The sequence below is a fragment of the Eptatretus burgeri genome, chromosome 15, assembly GCF_056783735.1.
Source record: "Eptatretus burgeri isolate ZD-2024b chromosome 15, Ebu_testis_v1, whole genome shotgun sequence".
Lineage (NCBI taxonomy): Eukaryota > Metazoa > Chordata > Myxini > Myxiniformes > Myxinidae > Eptatretus > Eptatretus burgeri.
This window is the reverse complement of record NC_140975.1, coordinates 66,053,013-66,071,311: the sequence shown is the minus strand read 5'-3', so window position 1 is coordinate 66,071,311 and position 18,299 is coordinate 66,053,013. Positions and strand designations below refer to the sequence as shown.

At 45.4% G+C, this 18,299-nt stretch overlaps 1 protein-coding gene across 3 annotated transcripts in view; it reads right to left on the bottom strand.

Annotated features, from left to right (window-relative positions):
• Window positions 1-18,299, bottom strand: part of LOC147012375 (von Willebrand factor A domain-containing protein 5A-like) — a 162,992-nt gene that overhangs the window by 93,117 nt on the left and 51,576 nt on the right. For all 3 annotated transcript variants that reach the window (XM_085856469.1, XM_085856470.1, XM_085856467.1), the window contains 3 exons: window positions 15,012-15,170; window positions 10,367-10,476; window positions 3,953-4,173 (listed from right to left, as the gene is read on the bottom strand). In XM_085856469.1, the coding sequence (XP_085712595.1) occupies window positions 3,953-4,173; window positions 10,367-10,476; window positions 15,012-15,170 (490 nt within the window). The remainder of the gene's footprint in view (window positions 1-3,952; window positions 4,174-10,366; window positions 10,477-15,011; window positions 15,171-18,299) is intronic.

The following is an 18,299-nucleotide window of genomic DNA, read 5'->3' as shown; positions in this document are numbered from 1 at the left end:
GCCTGACTGCTCTGGATGCTGGTGCTCAAGCAGATGGTGACGAACCCGATCAAGAATCATCCGAGCAAAGACCTTGCCCAGCACTGAGAGCAGCGTCACACCTCGGAAGTTATTGCAGTTCTGGTGACCAACCTTCCCTTCCCAGAGAGGGACAACAAGGCCCCTCTTCTAGTCAGTTGGGATGATGCCTGTGTTCCAGGCAGAGCACAGAACTGCATGAAATGAACTCTCCTCCCCTCTTGTCCCCTTCCCTTCTCTCCCATGTTGTCCCCTTCCCTCCTCCCTCAATCCACTTCAAATCCCCTTTATTGTCGCAACTTAGCTATTGATGATCTTTCAACTCCAATAGTCACTGTGCCAGCCGCCTTAGAAAGCACGTCTGAGGACAATGATAGTCCTGAGGAAGAATCACAAATTGTCCAACATAATCACAGAATCTCCCCTCCGCCACCCCCACCCCCCCCTCCTCACATTACATGAGGTTCCATTAAAACCTCCCCCTCAACCTCCTTCAGAAACAGTGCAGGCTGACAACTGCATACCACAGATTACTCCGATATCCCAGGAGTCAGCGACCTGAAGTTTCCCAGACTTCTGCGATGTCTGAGGAGGAATCCCATGACACTGAAGAATTCCTCACAAATATTGAATCTGATGTTTTACCAATTCAAATTCATAAAATTAACAACCAGACCTTCAGAAAAAGAAACATCAACATAAAAGACCATTTTTCTGATTCACACGGCGTTATGAATACGGCGATGAACATTATCCGCCGGCCCAGCGATTACCACTTCACGGAACCTCGGTGTATTTGGTTAAAAAAGCAAATTGTAAACTATCTCTCAATGGTGAAGAATCACATTACAAATTAAATAATTCTCGTATCCAGATCCGGAATCGGATCTTCACAAAAATCGAATCAATTCGTCCTTGCAACACATCCAACATGTCCACCAAGTATCGTCTGAATTCGTCCACAACTTTTTGAGATATTGTGCTATATTGTTACGAATCTGGCAGCCATGAGCACTCAACATTCAGGTCCCCGTAGTTCAGTTATTTTGTTTAGTAAATGTGGATGGATAGCTCCCTTTCCCCTATGTCTAATGGGAATTAAGTGTACGTGCACTGTGAAGTTATTTTATAGATTGGATTTTTACCCCAACAACAACCCCAACAACACCAACAACCATCGGCCTTTCTGACGAGCATATGTGCCGAGCGCCTGTGGGCGGAGTTCCATTGGCAACCGACGCATTGGCTCTGCTCCAGGGTCGAGCAAGACGTGTTGCCTTCAGCCAATGGGCAAAGCGTGAGCGACGTACGCCGCGTTCCAGCCAATGTGGAGGCACGTCGCCCGAAGAAGGAGGAATGCCTCTCAGGGGGGATGGGCCACAAGGATGCTTGCCACGCCCCCCGGACAAATCACGAATGGCGAGCAGATCGCCTGAGACGAACCGGCCAATCTGGAAGCGAGTTACGTCGGGGGCAGGTTTCCCCCCCACCCCGTGTGGGGGGGGGTTAAGAGAAGCGCGGGTGTGCGTGAAGAGGTCTTTTTATTTTTCTCTTGAGCCTGTACTGTGGAGGATCGCCTGCCTGTGAGTCTTTCCCTCTGAGAATCGCTTGCCTCTCTTGTCTGCCGACGCTCGCTGTCTCGTTGTTTACCGGAGGAGCGTGCCGGAGCCCGACGTTGCCCTCCATACCCGGTGCTTGCAGCGGCATCGAGTTGCGGGTTTGAGTCCCGCCGAGCCGAATCGTCAAGGGCCGCACGAGGCGGGAAGGTCCAAGCTAATTTCTTACCTTCCCTCCGAGCTGGGGGTATCAATAAAGACCCGACGGGGTCCATTTCTTTTTGGGGGTGTGTGTCTGGTGCGGGCCAGTCCTTTAAGTCGCACCTGTATAAGTGCTTGTGTATGAATTTCCATTTATTTTATATCCGGATAACTCTGCCCTTACGTGCTCCCCTCGTCCCCCGATTATTGTAAATAAATTCCCGTCTTGTTGAATGTCCCAGCTCATTCCCTGTCATTAATTTTATTGGCTTAGCAAGGTGCGTGTTGAGAAATAGCAAAGCAGTAAATTGTTCATTTGGACCGACGGGCCTTGGTAACCATCTGCTCGGGTTACACATGGTTCGAGCATGGTAACGGCTCGTTCCACTCGAGGTCTGTCGAGGGTGTGAATTCCCCGGTAGCTTTGCCGCGTGGGTACTTAGGTATATTGAAGTTTGACAATTAACCCTACCCCATGCGGTCGAATTATTGGCGATTCATGGTCCTGAAAGGAACCCGTGCCTTCTGGACTTATCCGAGGGTCACGACCTAAATTCAGGTGTGTTAGGTGGAGCCGACTCTACTGCTCCCTCTAGCGGTCGTGCTCACCACCGATACCCGGCCCCACAACAATATATAATTTTTAGCCCGATCTCTCAATGGTGAAGAATCACTTTAAAAATTCTAGTCGTCGGATCCGGATCCAGATCTTCACCGAAATCGAATCGGTTTGTCCTTGTCACACACCCAACTCGAATCAGTTCAGGAATATTAGGTCCACAAAATTTCATCCGGATCCATCCATAACTTTTTGAGATATCCTGGACACAAACAAACAGACGACAAACAGACAGAAAGGGTTGAAAACATGACCTCCTTCACCTTCGGTGGTGGAGGTAAAAATCCACCAAGTTGTTAGCTCGTATATAAATCCTCCGAGCTCATACACAAAACGATTTTTTTTTAAAGACATCGATTTGAATGAAAATGGGTTCTGTTCTGTTTCTTGCTTATGGCAGCTTAGCTGCCGGGTAACCATCATTTCTTGGAAGCACAGTTGTGCGGCTGATGCTGTGCCCCTCTACCAGTAAACTGTACCCCTCTGGTACTCATTTCACCAACCTCAGAAGGTTGACGGTCTGAGTCAACCTCACCTGCTGTAAAATTCAGCAGCCAACAGGGCTCAAATTCAGGACCCTAGGATCCTAAGCCAGCTGCCCTATCCGCCAAGCCAACATCAGTCTTTTATGAAAATGGGTGAAGATAAAATATATTTATTACATCCACAAATATGGTAACACTTACATCCTGCTCCCATCCCCCCCCTCCCACCCATACCCTTTCTCCCTCGATGCACTGGTTCGAAGCCCATTCCCATGCGAAGTACACATTGGAACTTACTCTCCAGTTTAAAATTACATTTCAAAGCCTAATAATAGCTAAACATTCTCCCTAAATTACAGGAAAACCTCAATGTGGCTCACCAATTACAGGATGGGGGAGGGGCACACTTGTCCAGCAAACAAATGTTTCCAGTTAAGGAATATTAGGCCTTGTCATGGCTAGTGTCGTTCTGTACTGGTGGACAGTTCGAATTTTCGGTTTCATCAACCGAAATTTGACAGGTGTCCTCACTGTTGTGTTAAACAAAGTAAACGTGATGGTACGGTCGTTTGTCATTTGTTGGAATAAGAGGGGAAATATTACACTGAAAGAACATCCTCTGCAATTTGTAAAGCTTATTAATAAACGAATGTTAATATCCATCCATCCATTGGGATCATACTCTGTGCAGAGCGTTGGTGCTGACTAAGCAGTCCCCTTGGCTATTGGGCACAATCCTGAATGGGTCGCCACTCCGACACAAGATACCAGCAAGCTGGCACTCATTTTGCCGAGCTCGGAAGAATGACAGGCAGAGTCAACCCCACCTGGTATTTATTCAACAGCTAAGTGGGATTGGAACTCAGGATCCTCAGATCCCAAGCCCACAACCCTAATCATTAAGCCGACACCAGGCATAAAATGTTCATATCTTGCTCCACAATTTACACTGAAATAAAAATTGGACACAATGTTACCTTATTATAAAGCTGGAAATGTCAGTTTGGCTAAGTTTTTTTTTAAAAAAAAGCAAAATTATTACAAACGTTCTAAGTACGTTAGCAACTCCTCACCTTTATGTCCCATCATTTGTCGTGGAACTCGAATCAATGGCATGTCCGAAGTGACTTTCCCATCATTATCTGTACTTGTTCCGACAAACGCCGTGTAAGGACAAACAATTCCTGCAGCAAGACTCAGAGAGAGAGCCTTTTTCTGGGTCTCGTCAGAAACCGGTTGGGGGTACAAGAGATCGGAGAGGTAAGAGCGCGCAGCCAGGCGATGCAGAGCTAACCTGTACGACAAAAGAAAACATTTCATGATTAGAAATACCTGCCTTCCAAATATTATATTGCTCAGGATTTCAGAATCGGATCAGAGTCATGTCCACACCATCCAGGTCCTCAGACAGTTACTTCCATGTTCAGAATAGACCCATCCCCTTGTCTGGTGGGATTCTAACTCTTTGATGCATTGGAGAAGGGTAAAGAACAGATTCCCTTTCTTTCTTCTGGGATAACCTTTTCCTCTTTATGACACATTCATGACATATGATCATATATTAGTCCTAATTTCTGCATAAGCAATATTCATCATTCGTGCACGAGATAGAAAGCCGTTAGCCCAACGGAGACTTATTCTATTCCCTTCCCATCAAGACACATTGGCTTGGAAATAGACGATATATTCACACATTATATTTTGATTATCATTTTCACTTTGGACTTACAGAACATTTGAGTCATTAACCACACCACGGGCTTTTCCTGAATAGTTTATTCTGACAGCCAAACATGCCTGTGGTCTCGGATCATTTCCCCCAGGACCACCTTTTTTCCATCGACGTTCGACAACTCTATGGATGCTGACTGGCTCTTGTTCGTGTCAGGGCTGAACGGGGAGGTGATGGTTGCCTGTTGACGTTTTGTGAGTGCTTCACATATTCACTCGGTTGTTCCGGCAAATGGCTGCTTTCTTGGATTTGTCCAGCACTCCGAACATGGTGTCGTAAGCCAGGCCTGTGATGATTGGGAGTCGCATCTCGTTTGATGGTGAGGAGATGATGATCGCGAGAATTGATGGTTGGAGGTCATGTGCAGTGATGCGCCAATGGGCAAGCTGGATTTGGCTAAAGTTTGTTTGAGGCTCTGCCCACACTGGTCGCCGATAAAAAGTATGGGAGGACAGTCTTCCTGATCATTGGTGACAGCTCCTGATAGACCCACCCTGACGGTTGGTTACAGCTCCTGGAGGTTGGTTACAGCTTCTTACAGCTCCTGACCATTTGTGACAGATCTTGACAGCTCCTGATAGTTGATGACAGCTCCTGATGGTTTGTGACAGTTGGTGACAGTTGGACCATTAATGCTGGTTCTGCTTGAGACCTGCTCTTGGCGTACCTGATTCTTGGTGTTCCTGTTTCCTGGGGGTGACGACATGACGTCGACTGGTGTTCGAGCCTGTTTGCAGGTGGGTGTATGGCGAGGCAGGCCGCTAGCAGCAGACCAAGGAACGCTCACACATTTTTGGGTTATTTTAATCAAAGCATGACAACTTCTGCTTTGGTAAGCCGAGACCAGATTTCTTGCCCCCCCCCCCCCCCCCGAATGATCTGCTGGATCCCCTTGTCTAGTGTTTAATTGTCAAGTAAGGCATAGTGATAAGCATCTGCTCTTTGTCTATTTTTCTTTAAATGCTTGTTGAATTATTTATTTGTTTGAGATTATTTTGTTGATTGAACATTTGATTGATTTGAATTCATCCATTGATTTGGCAAGGAAATAAAAAGTTCTTCAATGTATTTATTTTTTTTCATTATAAATTCCTTTCTTCATAAAAAATGTTTCAACTTGTCCATGATTGTCATTTCCTTCCATTGATCCAGCATTGTCTGAACCTAGACAGACTGGGAGGTAATTCTCAAAACTAATTAACGTGTCATAGTCGGTGTGCATCAGCGGTAAATGTTCAGCCGCCTCACTTGAGATGTAATCAAGATAAGATTGGTGCATCCAATCCAAGGCATGATATCCAAGGCAATCTCCACTCATGGCTCGCAGACTTCCTCTCCTGTCGCAGTCAACATGTGGCTCTTCATGGAATTCTCTCATCTCCTCTTCCCGTCCAGACTGGAGTTCCTCAAGGCAGTGTTCTTGGCCCTATGCTTTTTCTGGTTTTCATCAATGATCTCTCAGATTCCCTGGAAAATCTTCTTTATCTCTTTGCTGATGACTCCACCCTTTGCCGTACCATCTCTCATCCCTCTGATCAGCAGGCAACAGCCTCTTCACTTTCTGTAGACCTGGATAAATCATAAGGTCGTCTCCGGCCGTGTCTGGGCGGCGGTTGTTTATCGTATGACTGGCAGAAAATGTATTTCAGACATTATTTTGTTTCCATCTTCACTGTTATTCTATGCAGAATAATTTTGATAAGACAGTATGAATTGTAATTAAGAGCCTGGTGTTGGTGCAGTGGTTAGGGCAGCGGCTTGGGATCCAAAAGGTCCTGAGTTCAAGCCCCGTTGGGCCACTGAATTAATACACCAGGGGGTTGACTCAGCCTGTCATCCTTCCGAGGTCGGCGAAATGAGTACCAGTGTACTGGGCCGGTGTATACCCCGGTTAAAATAGGTGTACCATATCCCTGTGCCGTAAGAGGCGGCCAGGGTTGCGTCAGGAAGGGCATCCGGCGTAAAACATGTGCCAAATCACTATGCGGATCATACGGATGATCCGCTGTGGCGACCCCTAACGGGAGCAGCCGAAAGAAGAAGAAGAAGAAGAGTATGAATTGTAATTAACACTCCACCGCACGTCTGCCTTTCCTTCCCCTCAGCTCATGCTTACTTCCGACCAAACCCGTTCACCCCCACCATCCCCCCCCCCTTTCCATCCCCATAAAACTCTCTGGACGTTGATACGGGTTACAGCTGAAATATGATAAGCTCAAGAATCTCTCAACCTGAATTGAATTTCAAAATTTAAACTGCAGAATTGATCTTCTCAGCAGTTCTCAGCTAGAAAAAGTGTTCATTTGTCCAACTCACACATCGTTTGATACTCAGTACGTCTCCGGTCATCTCGGATGGTGTTTACTATGACCCAGCCGGCTGTTCCTTATCAACTGTTTCATTGGAGTGCTTGCTTGAGTGCTTAATAGGGCGGTTCCATTACCCTCCTCTCATGCTGCCTTCCCTTCCTTCAAACCTCCTCACTCCCACTCCCTCTCACTCACTATCCCCGACTTCCTCACTCTCCCCTCCCAACACACCCCTCACCTCTTTCTTCCCCCACTCCTCCGCTATCTCAGTATTCCCGTCAGCAAAGCGTCAGGTGGTATTTGCAAGTTATAGATATATGTATGTACGTATGAACGAGGTCTGACTTTTATTTTTTCCTCCTTTTCCTCCTCCTGGAGTTTTGTTGAAATAATAAACGTTGCAAACGTGTTCTGAAGACGAACAACAAATTTATGGAACAGACAACAATCATCGAGTTTTTGGTGAAACTAAACAAATGTGGCACGGACATTTTAGACAAATTGAAGCTAGTGGTATAGGGAAGACGCAATGTCAAGATCACTTTCCAGTGGGTCAAGAGGTTCCCAGAAGGGAGAATGAACGTGAATGATGACATGTGGTTGGGACACCCATCGATTGCCAAAACAGAAGAAAACGTCGAAAGAGTGAGAATGTCGATATAACCGACGTCCGAAACTCCAACGTAAGGAACAAAGGGAATGGAGACAGATGGCAAGGGATAATACAGGTGTAACAAGTCAGGAAATATGGACAGAAGGGAAGTAGACATGGGACGTCTACACAAAAGGAAAAGCAGACAAACAGTGTAAATGTGGAAAACAGTGCAGGTGAACTGGAGAAGAGGGTAAGAAAAGCAAAAACATCAGGAATAGCAACAGGGGATGTCAATTTAGATATGGCAATGGCTACTTGTTAAAAAGAGCTATGTGAAGAACAGGATTGGATAAAACACAAGGCCAGGTGATTCCGCAGTCAACACGAGGGGGAGGGGGTGGGTGAGAGTGGGAGGGAGGCAGCTACTTTCCACAAAGTTTCTAATTAATGTCCTTTGATATTTTTTGATAATTTAGAATAACATAATGCTTCTGTTGCAAAAAAGTCTTTCTTAATCATTTCTTCATCACAATAAAAGATGGACGCATTGCCTTCTCAGTAAAGCTGATGGAACAATTTGCATTGAGAAAGGAACTAGTTGTGCTTGTTCACTATTCCTTATTGTTTGGAGTGGGTTGGTGGGATAGCTTCCGCCTTAGAGGTATGTACATACCCGACATGACCCAACCCAGCAGGTATAAATTGTCATCCTGGTGTTTCACAGGCATGGTGATTCATCAATATGTGCGCCGGCCCTTGGATGGACGTTAGACTGGGTAGCCCATCTGCCAATATTAGTTGGTGGACATTAAATATCCCACGGTGTCCTTTGCAAAGAGCGATTAATCATCGACACCCTGAACAAATTAAAATTCCTGATTGGACTGAGGTTGCCAAAGTTTCGCTCTTCTTGGAGGTTCCTTGACATCAGCTTGCACTGCTTGCTATCTCAGGGTGTGGATGTCTGAGCAGCAGCTCCTCTACTATACACAAATTGACCAGGTGGTTCAAAGGGTTCATGTTAACGGCCTACTACGGGTCAACCTGGGTTAAGCTCAAAACTTGTTTTCCAACCCTCATAAATATGTAACTTTTTTCAGTCTCAATTTTAGAAAGTTTTGAGAAAGCTGGTGTGTTACGACAACCAGATACGTTTTCCGTAGGCCTTGCATAGTTGCCAACCATCCCAGATTTCCCTGGATTTTTGTCCCAGAAACTGGATTAGAGTCTTAGTGACCCGGAATATTCCAAGCTGGCTGGGCCTATGCGATCGCATACATTTGGGTTGTTCTACAGGCTGGGTATACAATGCATTACAAAATATGACCTTCTAATCCATGCCTGCATACACATGCGTACAGGTATTAGGTAACCTGAGATTACCATCGGCATTATAATGACCCACTAGTTGGTTCGCATGATGTCATTGTGAGACACAAAGGCTACACAGCTACAGTTGAAACAAGCAGAACAATCAATTTAATGTTGGCTGCTCTTAGAGCACCCTTATTCTGGACATTTCCATCTGTCTGTCTGTCTGTCTGTCTGTCTGTCTGTCCGCGAAACTTTGGTCAAGCCTAGGGGCTAAACCACTCAACCGATTCCAATGAAATTTGGTAGGTAGGACCAATATTTCTGGGAATCGTGTGCTTTCGGATATGGGACCCTGGGCCCTAGCAACGGCATAGCAACGGCCCTTTAAAGTGGTCAAAAAATCGAAAAGCTTAGAGTTCTGTGCGCAATCTATCTAGCTCCCTTCATGCCAATTTGCAGCCCTAACAAAAAATATTTGTAGGAGGAGATAGGTTTTGGGTGAGTACATGTCGAACATTTCAGAAACGGTTAATTGCGAATATCTCTAAGAGAAAGAGTCTGATTTTGATGAAACTTGGGTGAAATGTGTACAATGTGGCGAGCATGTACACAAAAATGAATGGTTGCTATGCACACCTCCGTTGCTTAGCAACAGCTAAAATACTTTATCGTACATCATACACTTATTGTGGACTGTACAAAAAAATCAATACCTCCGAAACTGGACCTCCGAGGGACCTGCTTTTTTTGTGCCCAAGGAGAATGTCTTACAGCATCATATAAAAAAATAAAATCTTTAGCGAATAGATAAATGGAATTACCAGGGCTGCCATTTGTTAGAGTCTCTTTGGAAACATGCCTGAAATTTCCCAAGGCGGGTTTCTGGGCGCAAACTAAGAGGGCTGTGATAATCATATTTATTGTGCTTAATTGATTGATAGCATGTACATGAATATCGGCAAGTCGCGTCGGCCAGCTTTCCATCTAGAGCGAGCAGCCATGTCGCCGACCGGCTTGTTTTAATTAATTTCTGTTTGTGTCAGTTTGACAGTCTGTTTTGAATTGAAAACAAATCATTATGGAATGCTACGTCACTCAGGGGTGGTTGGGTGGTGGGGGTGGAAGGGGGGGGTGTAAAAACCTTGTGTGTCTAAGGAAAGGAACAAAATTCAGGAAAACTTACCATTCTGTCCGGGGAATGGACGACGAGAGGATTGCAAGTTTGACCTTCGTGTATAACAAAATTTAATTTATCCAGTGTTTTCATACAGATGGCATTCTGCCCTTTTCACCATTGCCCTGAAGATATTGGTCTCCTTGGCAACCTCAATCCTAGAATCAGAACCTATTCCTTCAGGACAATAAATCTGGATGAGCAGAGTGCGAAGAAATTTCGTTATCCAGTGTAATTCTAAAATGCCACACCAAGTACATCCACAATCACATTTCATCACCACAATTTAACTCCCCCCTCTCATCAGCATCTTCCACCGAATCAACTCTTTATCTTCCAATTAAATCTTGCCCTTGAACTCACCCAGACATGCCTTCCTCTTCCCCAAAAGAGAAAGGGAGCGAATGTTCCATGAGCTGACCACGAAGCTTGTAAGTGAAAACTGCATCTCCTTCCCACTTATCTTGAGGAACCTGTGGGAGATTCGAGAACAGAAAGCCGAGTGAGAGAAGCGACACAATGAAATGCATACGTGATGGGAAATAATTTGATTGGGTATATCGTCGCGCTTTTGGAAGACGCTGGAGAGTTGCATCCAACACATAAAGGAATCCTGGAGTTTAGATATTTCAGTTGTATTCTGTTGAGATCGATGACCGTTCCTCGTATCAATGGACCCGGAAATGCATTGTATCTGTGTAGCAGGTGTGAATTTAAATTGTAACTCTTCTCTAACTTCTTTCTAATCTCTTCTCCTCATCCTTCCTAATCCCTCTCGTTCTCCGCACCTCATTACAGCGCAACCAACATGCTTTACATTACATTACAAAACCATAATACAATGTTAAAGGTACAAGGAACAGTAAGTGCAATCCGAGGCAGCAGGAACAAGGAACACATCTGGACAGGTCTGCCATCAACTCCGACATGGAGCCGGGAGTGCAGCCAATGGGAGCTGCATAGCAACAGCCAGACTCCAATGCAAAGGCCGCACGGTGAACAACAAGCGATGCCAGGATACTCGTCGACTCTGAAGCTACCCCTCGGCTGAGGGCTTTATAAGTCTGAGGAGCCCAGAACTCAGTGTCGCGAACGTCCAGGGAACAAAGAGCCAGAAGGAGTCCTCCAAGAATGAGCCGGGCAATTGTGAGCCACTACACAGACGGGCCCTACCTTGGAGCGAGTGCGAGCCAGCCACAGAGCTCTTTCCCTGGACATGCCGGCAGTTGCATACTGACTTGCATGTGCTTTCTCTTGCTATCCCGATATCTAATCCTTTACTTGGAACGCACAAAGAGGAATTAAAGGTTTCTCTTCAACTCACTCAGGGCAAGGGTACAGACACGCATTCATGATTTCCTAGGCATTATGAAGCATTCACCGCATTTCTCCCCACACGGCGCATTACATCACCACCCTCTCTTCTTCCTTCCTCTTCCCCTTTTCAGATTGGGACCACGTAAGCCAACGTCCTTAGAGTCGTGATAAGGATTGTCGAAGGGGCTCGCGTGCTAGGGGCTTATATCTCTCTTTTGTGAACTGCATTGCATATAAATACGTGTTTTTTACTTAACAAGACCATTCATTTCCAATATGATCGATTGTCTCATTCTCAATTGTTTAGATGCAGCATGTAATTAGTAGACGGGAGTTTGCCCCACTGTTTCGCTACGGTCAGACTCGCCGACATCCCACTTAAGGTTCCGCTCGGCCGTACTTAATTGACAAATAAGGATGGGGCGTCAAGAGCACAGGCCTTATCTGGGGTGAGTAAATAACCGGGAAGGAAAGGCAGAATTTGGACGCGAGGACTCTACTAGAATTAGTCGTTTCAGACATTGCCTGTGGTCGCTTAGCAACTCGTCATGCCAAAGAGTTATCTGTGCCTTGTTGGCTTCAGGGTCAAAAGTCAGGAAGCGGGTCCGAGAGAGGACTCTCGTAATCCGGCCGGTGAACTGGTAACAACAAAAAACAATTTCGATTGAGAGGAACATTCACACGGATATCTGAAGCATAATTTGAGGGTGACCGAAGCTCATCAGACTGCTGCAGATACGATCCGTCACCAATACGTCAAGTCCAGCGATATAGCGGAAATGCCTCGATCGTTTGATGCTGTAATTTGTTATTCCACATATAGATCAACACTGAATTAAATACATTTACATAAAGTGCCTTCAGAAAGTATTCACACCCCTCAACTTGTGTCACATTTTGTTGTGTTACAGCCTGAATTTAAAATGTCCCTGATCGACACAAAATACCCCATTATGACAAAGTGAAAACACGTTTTTAGAAATTCCACTAAGTTCATTGAAAATGAAGGACAGAAATATCTAATTTACATAAGTATTCAACCCCCCCCCCCGCCCCCGAGTCAATCCTTTGTAGAAGCACCTTTGGCAGCGATTGCAGCTTCGAGTCTTCTTGTGTATGTCTGTGCCAGCTTTGCACATCTGGATTTGGGGATTCTCTCCCATTCTTCCTCGCAGATTTGCTCAAGCTCCCTCGCAGATCTGTCAAGTTGGATGGGCAGCGTTGGTGAACAGCAAACTTCAAGTCTTTCCACAGATTCTCAATGGGATTGAAGTCTGGGCTTTGGTTGGGCCACTCAAGGACTTTCACATTCTTGTTCTGAAGCCATTCCAGTGTTGCTTTGGCTGTATGCTTAGGGTCATTGTCTTGTTGGAATGTAAATCGTTGCTGCAGTTTAAGCTCTTTGCACTCTGAAGCAGGTTCTCCACAAGGATTTGCCTGTCATTTCAGTCATTGTTCCCTCGATCCTTACAAGTCTCCCAGTCCCTGCTGCTGAAAAGGCATCCCCATAGCATGATGCTGCCACCATCATGCTTCATGGTAGGGATGGTGTTAGAGGGGTGATGAGTTGTGCTCGGTTTCTGTCAGATGTGGCACTTTGCATTCAGGAATAAAAGTTCCATTTTCTTCTCATCAGACCACATCATCTTTTGCCTCATGCTCTCAGAATCTTTCACGTGCCTTTTTGCAAACTCAAGACGTGCTGTCATGTGCCTTTTTCTCATGAGTGGCTTCCATCTGGCCACTCTCCCATAAAGCCTACATTTGTGACGTGTTGCAGAGATTGTTGTCCTTCTGGCAGGTTCTCCCATCTCAGCCAAGGAACTCTAGTTCTGTCAGAGTGGTCAATGGGTTATTGTTCACGTGCCTGATCGACGTCCTTCTTGCCCAGTTGCTCAGTTTGGTCGGACGGCCAGCTCGAGGAAGAGACTGGGTAGTCCCATATTCTTTCCATTTCCTAATGACGGAGCTCACTGTGCTCTTGGGAACTTTCAACACTCTAGAAATTGTTTTATACCCTTCCCTAGATCTTCATGTCCTCAAAATTATATCTTGGAGTTCTACAGACAGTTCCTTGGACTTCATAGTAGAGTTTCCACTGTGACATGCACTGTCAACTGTGGGACCTGACATAGAAAGATGTGTTTCTTTCCAAATCATGTCCAATCACTTGAATTGGCTGCAGGTGGACTCCAATCAAGTAGTTGAGAGATCTTGAGGATGATCAAAGGAAATTGGATGCACCTGAGCTTAATTTGGATTGTCATAGCAAAGGGATTGAATACTTATTGATTCAAGACATTTCAGGTTTTCATTTTTAATTAATTTGAAAAAGAAGAAGAAGAAAAAAAAAAACTCCACTTTGACATTACGGGGTATCTTCTGTAGATCAATGACAAAAAAAGATCTCAATTTAACCCATCTTAAATTCAGGCTGTAACACAACAAAATGTGACAAAGTAAATGGGTGTGAATACTTTCTTATGGCACTGTATGGTCATGACACTAAATCTAGAACATATCTAACTTCTCCACCTGAGACTGGCCATACGTCTTCACCCTAAACAGGGGTATTGAAACAACTCGCACTTGTCATACTTGGAGCCTCTCCTCACCTGGAAGACAGTTGTTGTGGAAGCTGAATCAGAACCTCGTTTTCTCATTATTAAATATTCTGCTTCTTTCCCACACATGCCAAGTTATCACTGCTGTTTATTCTTCACCCATGCCAGAGGAGAGGGTATTACATTTTGGTCTGTTTGTCCGCACAGAATGTGAGTTGGTGTATTAATTACAATAGACCCCGAAGACCCTGTAGAATTCTAAGACTCCGAAGACCCATAAGACCCTTTCAAACCCCTTTGACACTTTAGAACCCGAAGGACCTAGTCACACTCTTTAAAACCCCCGAGACCCCTTTCCTACCGAGCTGTTAGGTATTTATTTTCTTCCTCGTTAAATATTTTGTGGGTTATCCACACCTACCAGTGGTTCCTTGGTTTTCTTATCCTACCACTACCAGGTGAGCGCCCAGAGGTGTTGCCCCTATTATTAAATACAGTGGCTTGCCATTTGCCAGTGTAGAATTGACGACGTCACCTCACCCGCTAGCGGAGAACCGACAACATGACAAGTGCTCAGTAGATGCCATGCCGCTTGATCTCCCAGCCTCACATGTTTCACCCTGTGGGGAAATATGCTCAAGTATGTACTTAAGCGTGCTGAAGTGTAATCTCATACGTACTTGAGTGAAGGTCAAGTTAAGTTTGGGTGAAATATTTTTTCCCCTGGCAACGCATCCCCCCATTATAACACTATGTTTTTGGTAAAATCGTTTCAGAATAACATCGTATTGTGAGTACGGATCAATGACGTAAATCGGCGAACTGCTGTATTTACATTTTAATTGTTTTCATGATTTTTTTTTAAATTTAATCAATTCATTTTGAGAAAGAAACCTTCTTCTTCTGTCGTCCTTTCAACTGTTTTTCTCGATTGCTCCATGAGGAAACGATGAATGAAAGTTAACAATTGGTCACAGTAACGGATCGCCTTAGCGGTTATAAAATTTGTTTGATTCGAAGTGTCGACTGAACGTTCAAAAAAAAAAATTATTCCCAATTGAAACATTTCTGAGATCCATTATATCAGCAGTACAATGGCGATTCCCATAACAATCCCTCCATCTCACCTTCCCTTGCAGGTGTGCATAAAGCACAGTGCGCTGTGTGAGGAAGATGTTGGATGGCACTCGTGGGGTGACTACTGCAGAGAGTGTCGAAGGAAGATGCCAAGAGAAAGAGACGTCTGTCAACACCGGCTGCAGAGCGCAGTTGAGCGCACCCAAAACCTGCAAATGGATGATGCCAAAGGGATAAAACAGATATTGATTGAGATAAGGTGAGACAGAAATACAAGGCTCCGAAGAAGCCCCAATTAGCCTCCTCTCCAAAATGAAGTTTGCAACTACTTTATGCCCAAACTAGGTGAAACTAAAACCCATGGTTATTGACCCTGACAATTTCAAAGAAACCTCGCAAGGCATCAGTACATGTTCATATTAAGTGCATTTTAATGACAACCATACATAGGTAGTAAGACGTGTCGTAAAGATGTGAATTCCATGTGAATGAGCACACCTATGTGTGCTACATTTGGTTATTGTCAGGATCACCAATTCATGGGATTTCAATGCCCACAAATGGATCTTTGATACACTCTTTTCGCTGGCAGGATGGTGTAGAGCTACTCATACTTGCCTGAGCCATCTAGCCAAGGTTTTTGAATCTCAGCCCAGTTAAAAACTGTCATCCTGGTGTTTCACTGGTAGCATGAGGCATTTTTTTTTTAATGTGTGTACCGTCTTACAGGCATCGCATTTATTGTCAGGTGAGGCCAGAACAAATCTGTGACTTGCTGCAGGTACCATGTAAACCTGTACTAACCTCTTTTATGGTTGGGTTGTCAGCAACTAAGCTGTCTCCCCAACCAGGTTTCCTGGTAAGGAGGGTGTATGGATATGGACACCCAGCAGGATTAAAAACAAAACCTGTCAAAGGACGGAGTTCCTTGTGAGTCAACATATCTGGTGCCAACTGTCTGCGGACGTCCTCCTGCAGTGGGGTTACCTTTCCCTAGGAGGTTGGTGGCAGGATTTGCATTCTGGCCACTGGAAAACATTTCATTCTACCACACACACAAATAAAGCAAATAAAACTGAAAACCCACTCTGTGGGAGTATCTCCTGTGCAGCTGCCCTTCACAGAGCAGCTCACCAGATGAGGGGATTGGACGACCGAGTCCCGAGGCAGTCCCTTCAGGTGGATTCCTGGAATGTCCTCACTCTAAGAGAGGATGAACACCTGTCTCTGCTATCATCTGAGTTTCAGAATTCTAACATCAGTATTGCAGCACTCTCTGAGGTTCAGAGACCGGATAGTGATGAAATAATGGTGGTTGGTTACACCTACTACTGGTCTGGTCACTCTGATGGTTACCATACTCAAGGGGTTGCTGCATTTGTGTCCAATAAGCTGACATAATAATTGAGGTAACACAAGTCCAAGAGCGCATTATGAGACTGAGGATTCATCACTCGTTGAGTGTCATTTCTCTGGTCTCTGTATATTCTCTGACTGTGGTGAGTGATCTCACTGTGAAGGACGCATTCTATGTTGTGCTTGAGTCCGTGGTTGGCTCGTGCCCCAGGCAAGATACTCTTCTCGTCTTGGGGGATTTCAATGCATCGACTGGCACTGATGGGGATAACTGAGAGATGCCTTGGACCCAATAGGTCTGGAACTGTGAACCAGAATAGCACTAGGTTCCTTGACTTTGCAAGAAGTTGTGGACTTCAGGTGGCTGGTTCATGGTTTCAGTGCCCACAGGCTCATCGCTGGACTTGGTATTCCAACGCTGGTGGTGTGGAAAAGGAGATTGACCATGTCCTCATTGATGGTCACTGGAGGATGATTCAGAACTGCCGGGTCGACTGGAATGCTCAGTTCCTCAATACCGACTCCAGGCTTGTTGTAGCAACTCTGAAGTTGTAGATGAAATCTTAAATCCAGGCCAAGGCTGGATTATGGCAAATTCAAGGATAAGAGGGTAGCTGAGGACTTTGCGAACAGGCTGAGTGGGGATTTGGAGGGTCTGGGTGTTTCAGGTGATCCTAAAGAGTTGTGTAGTGCCTTCAGGACTACCCTCGTTGATGCTGCCAGTGGTTGTTTTGGAACCCATCGTCAGGTGAAGAATAACATTGTCGCCTAAGGAACACTGGAGACCATCGACAAGAAGCACAGGGCCAGGCTTGATGGCAAAGCTGAGCTGTTCGGGGAGCTGAGGTGTAAAACTAAGTTTGCTGAAGGTGGATAAGGAGGTCTATGTGCGAGGAATCTGTGAAGGGGTAGAGAATCACGTGTGGTCAAGTGATTCTCGCCCTGCTTGCAGAGGAATTTGTACATTGAGTTTCTCCAAACGTGTCCCTTGGTGTACTGCAGTTAGAGCAGAAGATGGTAAGTTCTTGACAGAGGAGTCTGAAGTGAAGGCTCACTGGGCCTATTACTTTGAGTGGCTATACCAGGCTGAATCACCAACTGTTGAGTTGGATGTCAATGATGTGACTATGCCTATAGCTGACCGTCCAATCAACTGAAAACTGCCTTCGTTTGTGGAAACACAGGCAGCAGTGAACCAGTTGAAAGGCAGTAAAGCTCCTCATACTGAACTTCTCAAGGCTGGTGGAAATGCTGTACTCAAGTCGATGCATGTAGTTCTGTGCTCTGTTTGGAGCACAGGCATCATCCCAACTGAATGGAAGAGGGGCCTTGTTGTCCCTCTCTGGAAAGGGAAGAGTAATCGCCAAGACTGCAACAACTACTGAGGGGTGACGCTTCTCTCAGTGCCGGGAAAGATCTTTGCTCAGATAGTTATGATGGGGTTTGCCATCTGCTTGAGCACAGAGAGCAGTCGGGTTTTACAGCAAAGAGGTCAACGGTTAACCGCATCCTTGCTGTTTGCGTCCCCACCAAACGCAGCAAGAGTTTCCGCAGGAGCTGCTCACAGCCTCGGTTAATCTTCACATAGCATTCATTTCAGTGAATCAGGATTCCCACTGGATGATTCTCGGTCTTTGTGGGGTGCCACCAAAAGTGATCGATCTTATTTCTGAACTATACTCTAGCATTGAGTGCTAAGAGGTGTGGTGGTTCCATTTCTGACATTTCCAGTTGCGACTGGAGTTCGTCAGGGATGTATACTGGCCGTTATACTTTTCAGCGCTTGTATGAACTGGATTTTGTGGAGGATGTGAGAGAGATCAAGCTGCAGTGCATCGTTTGGGAATGCCAAGATCTGTGATCTTGATTTCGCAGCTGATGCAGTCGTCTTTGCGGAGATGCTGGATATCCTTATGGGGACTCGACAGGCATTGAACGAGGAGTCGGAGCCACTGGAATTATGGGCTTCCTGTGTCAAAACA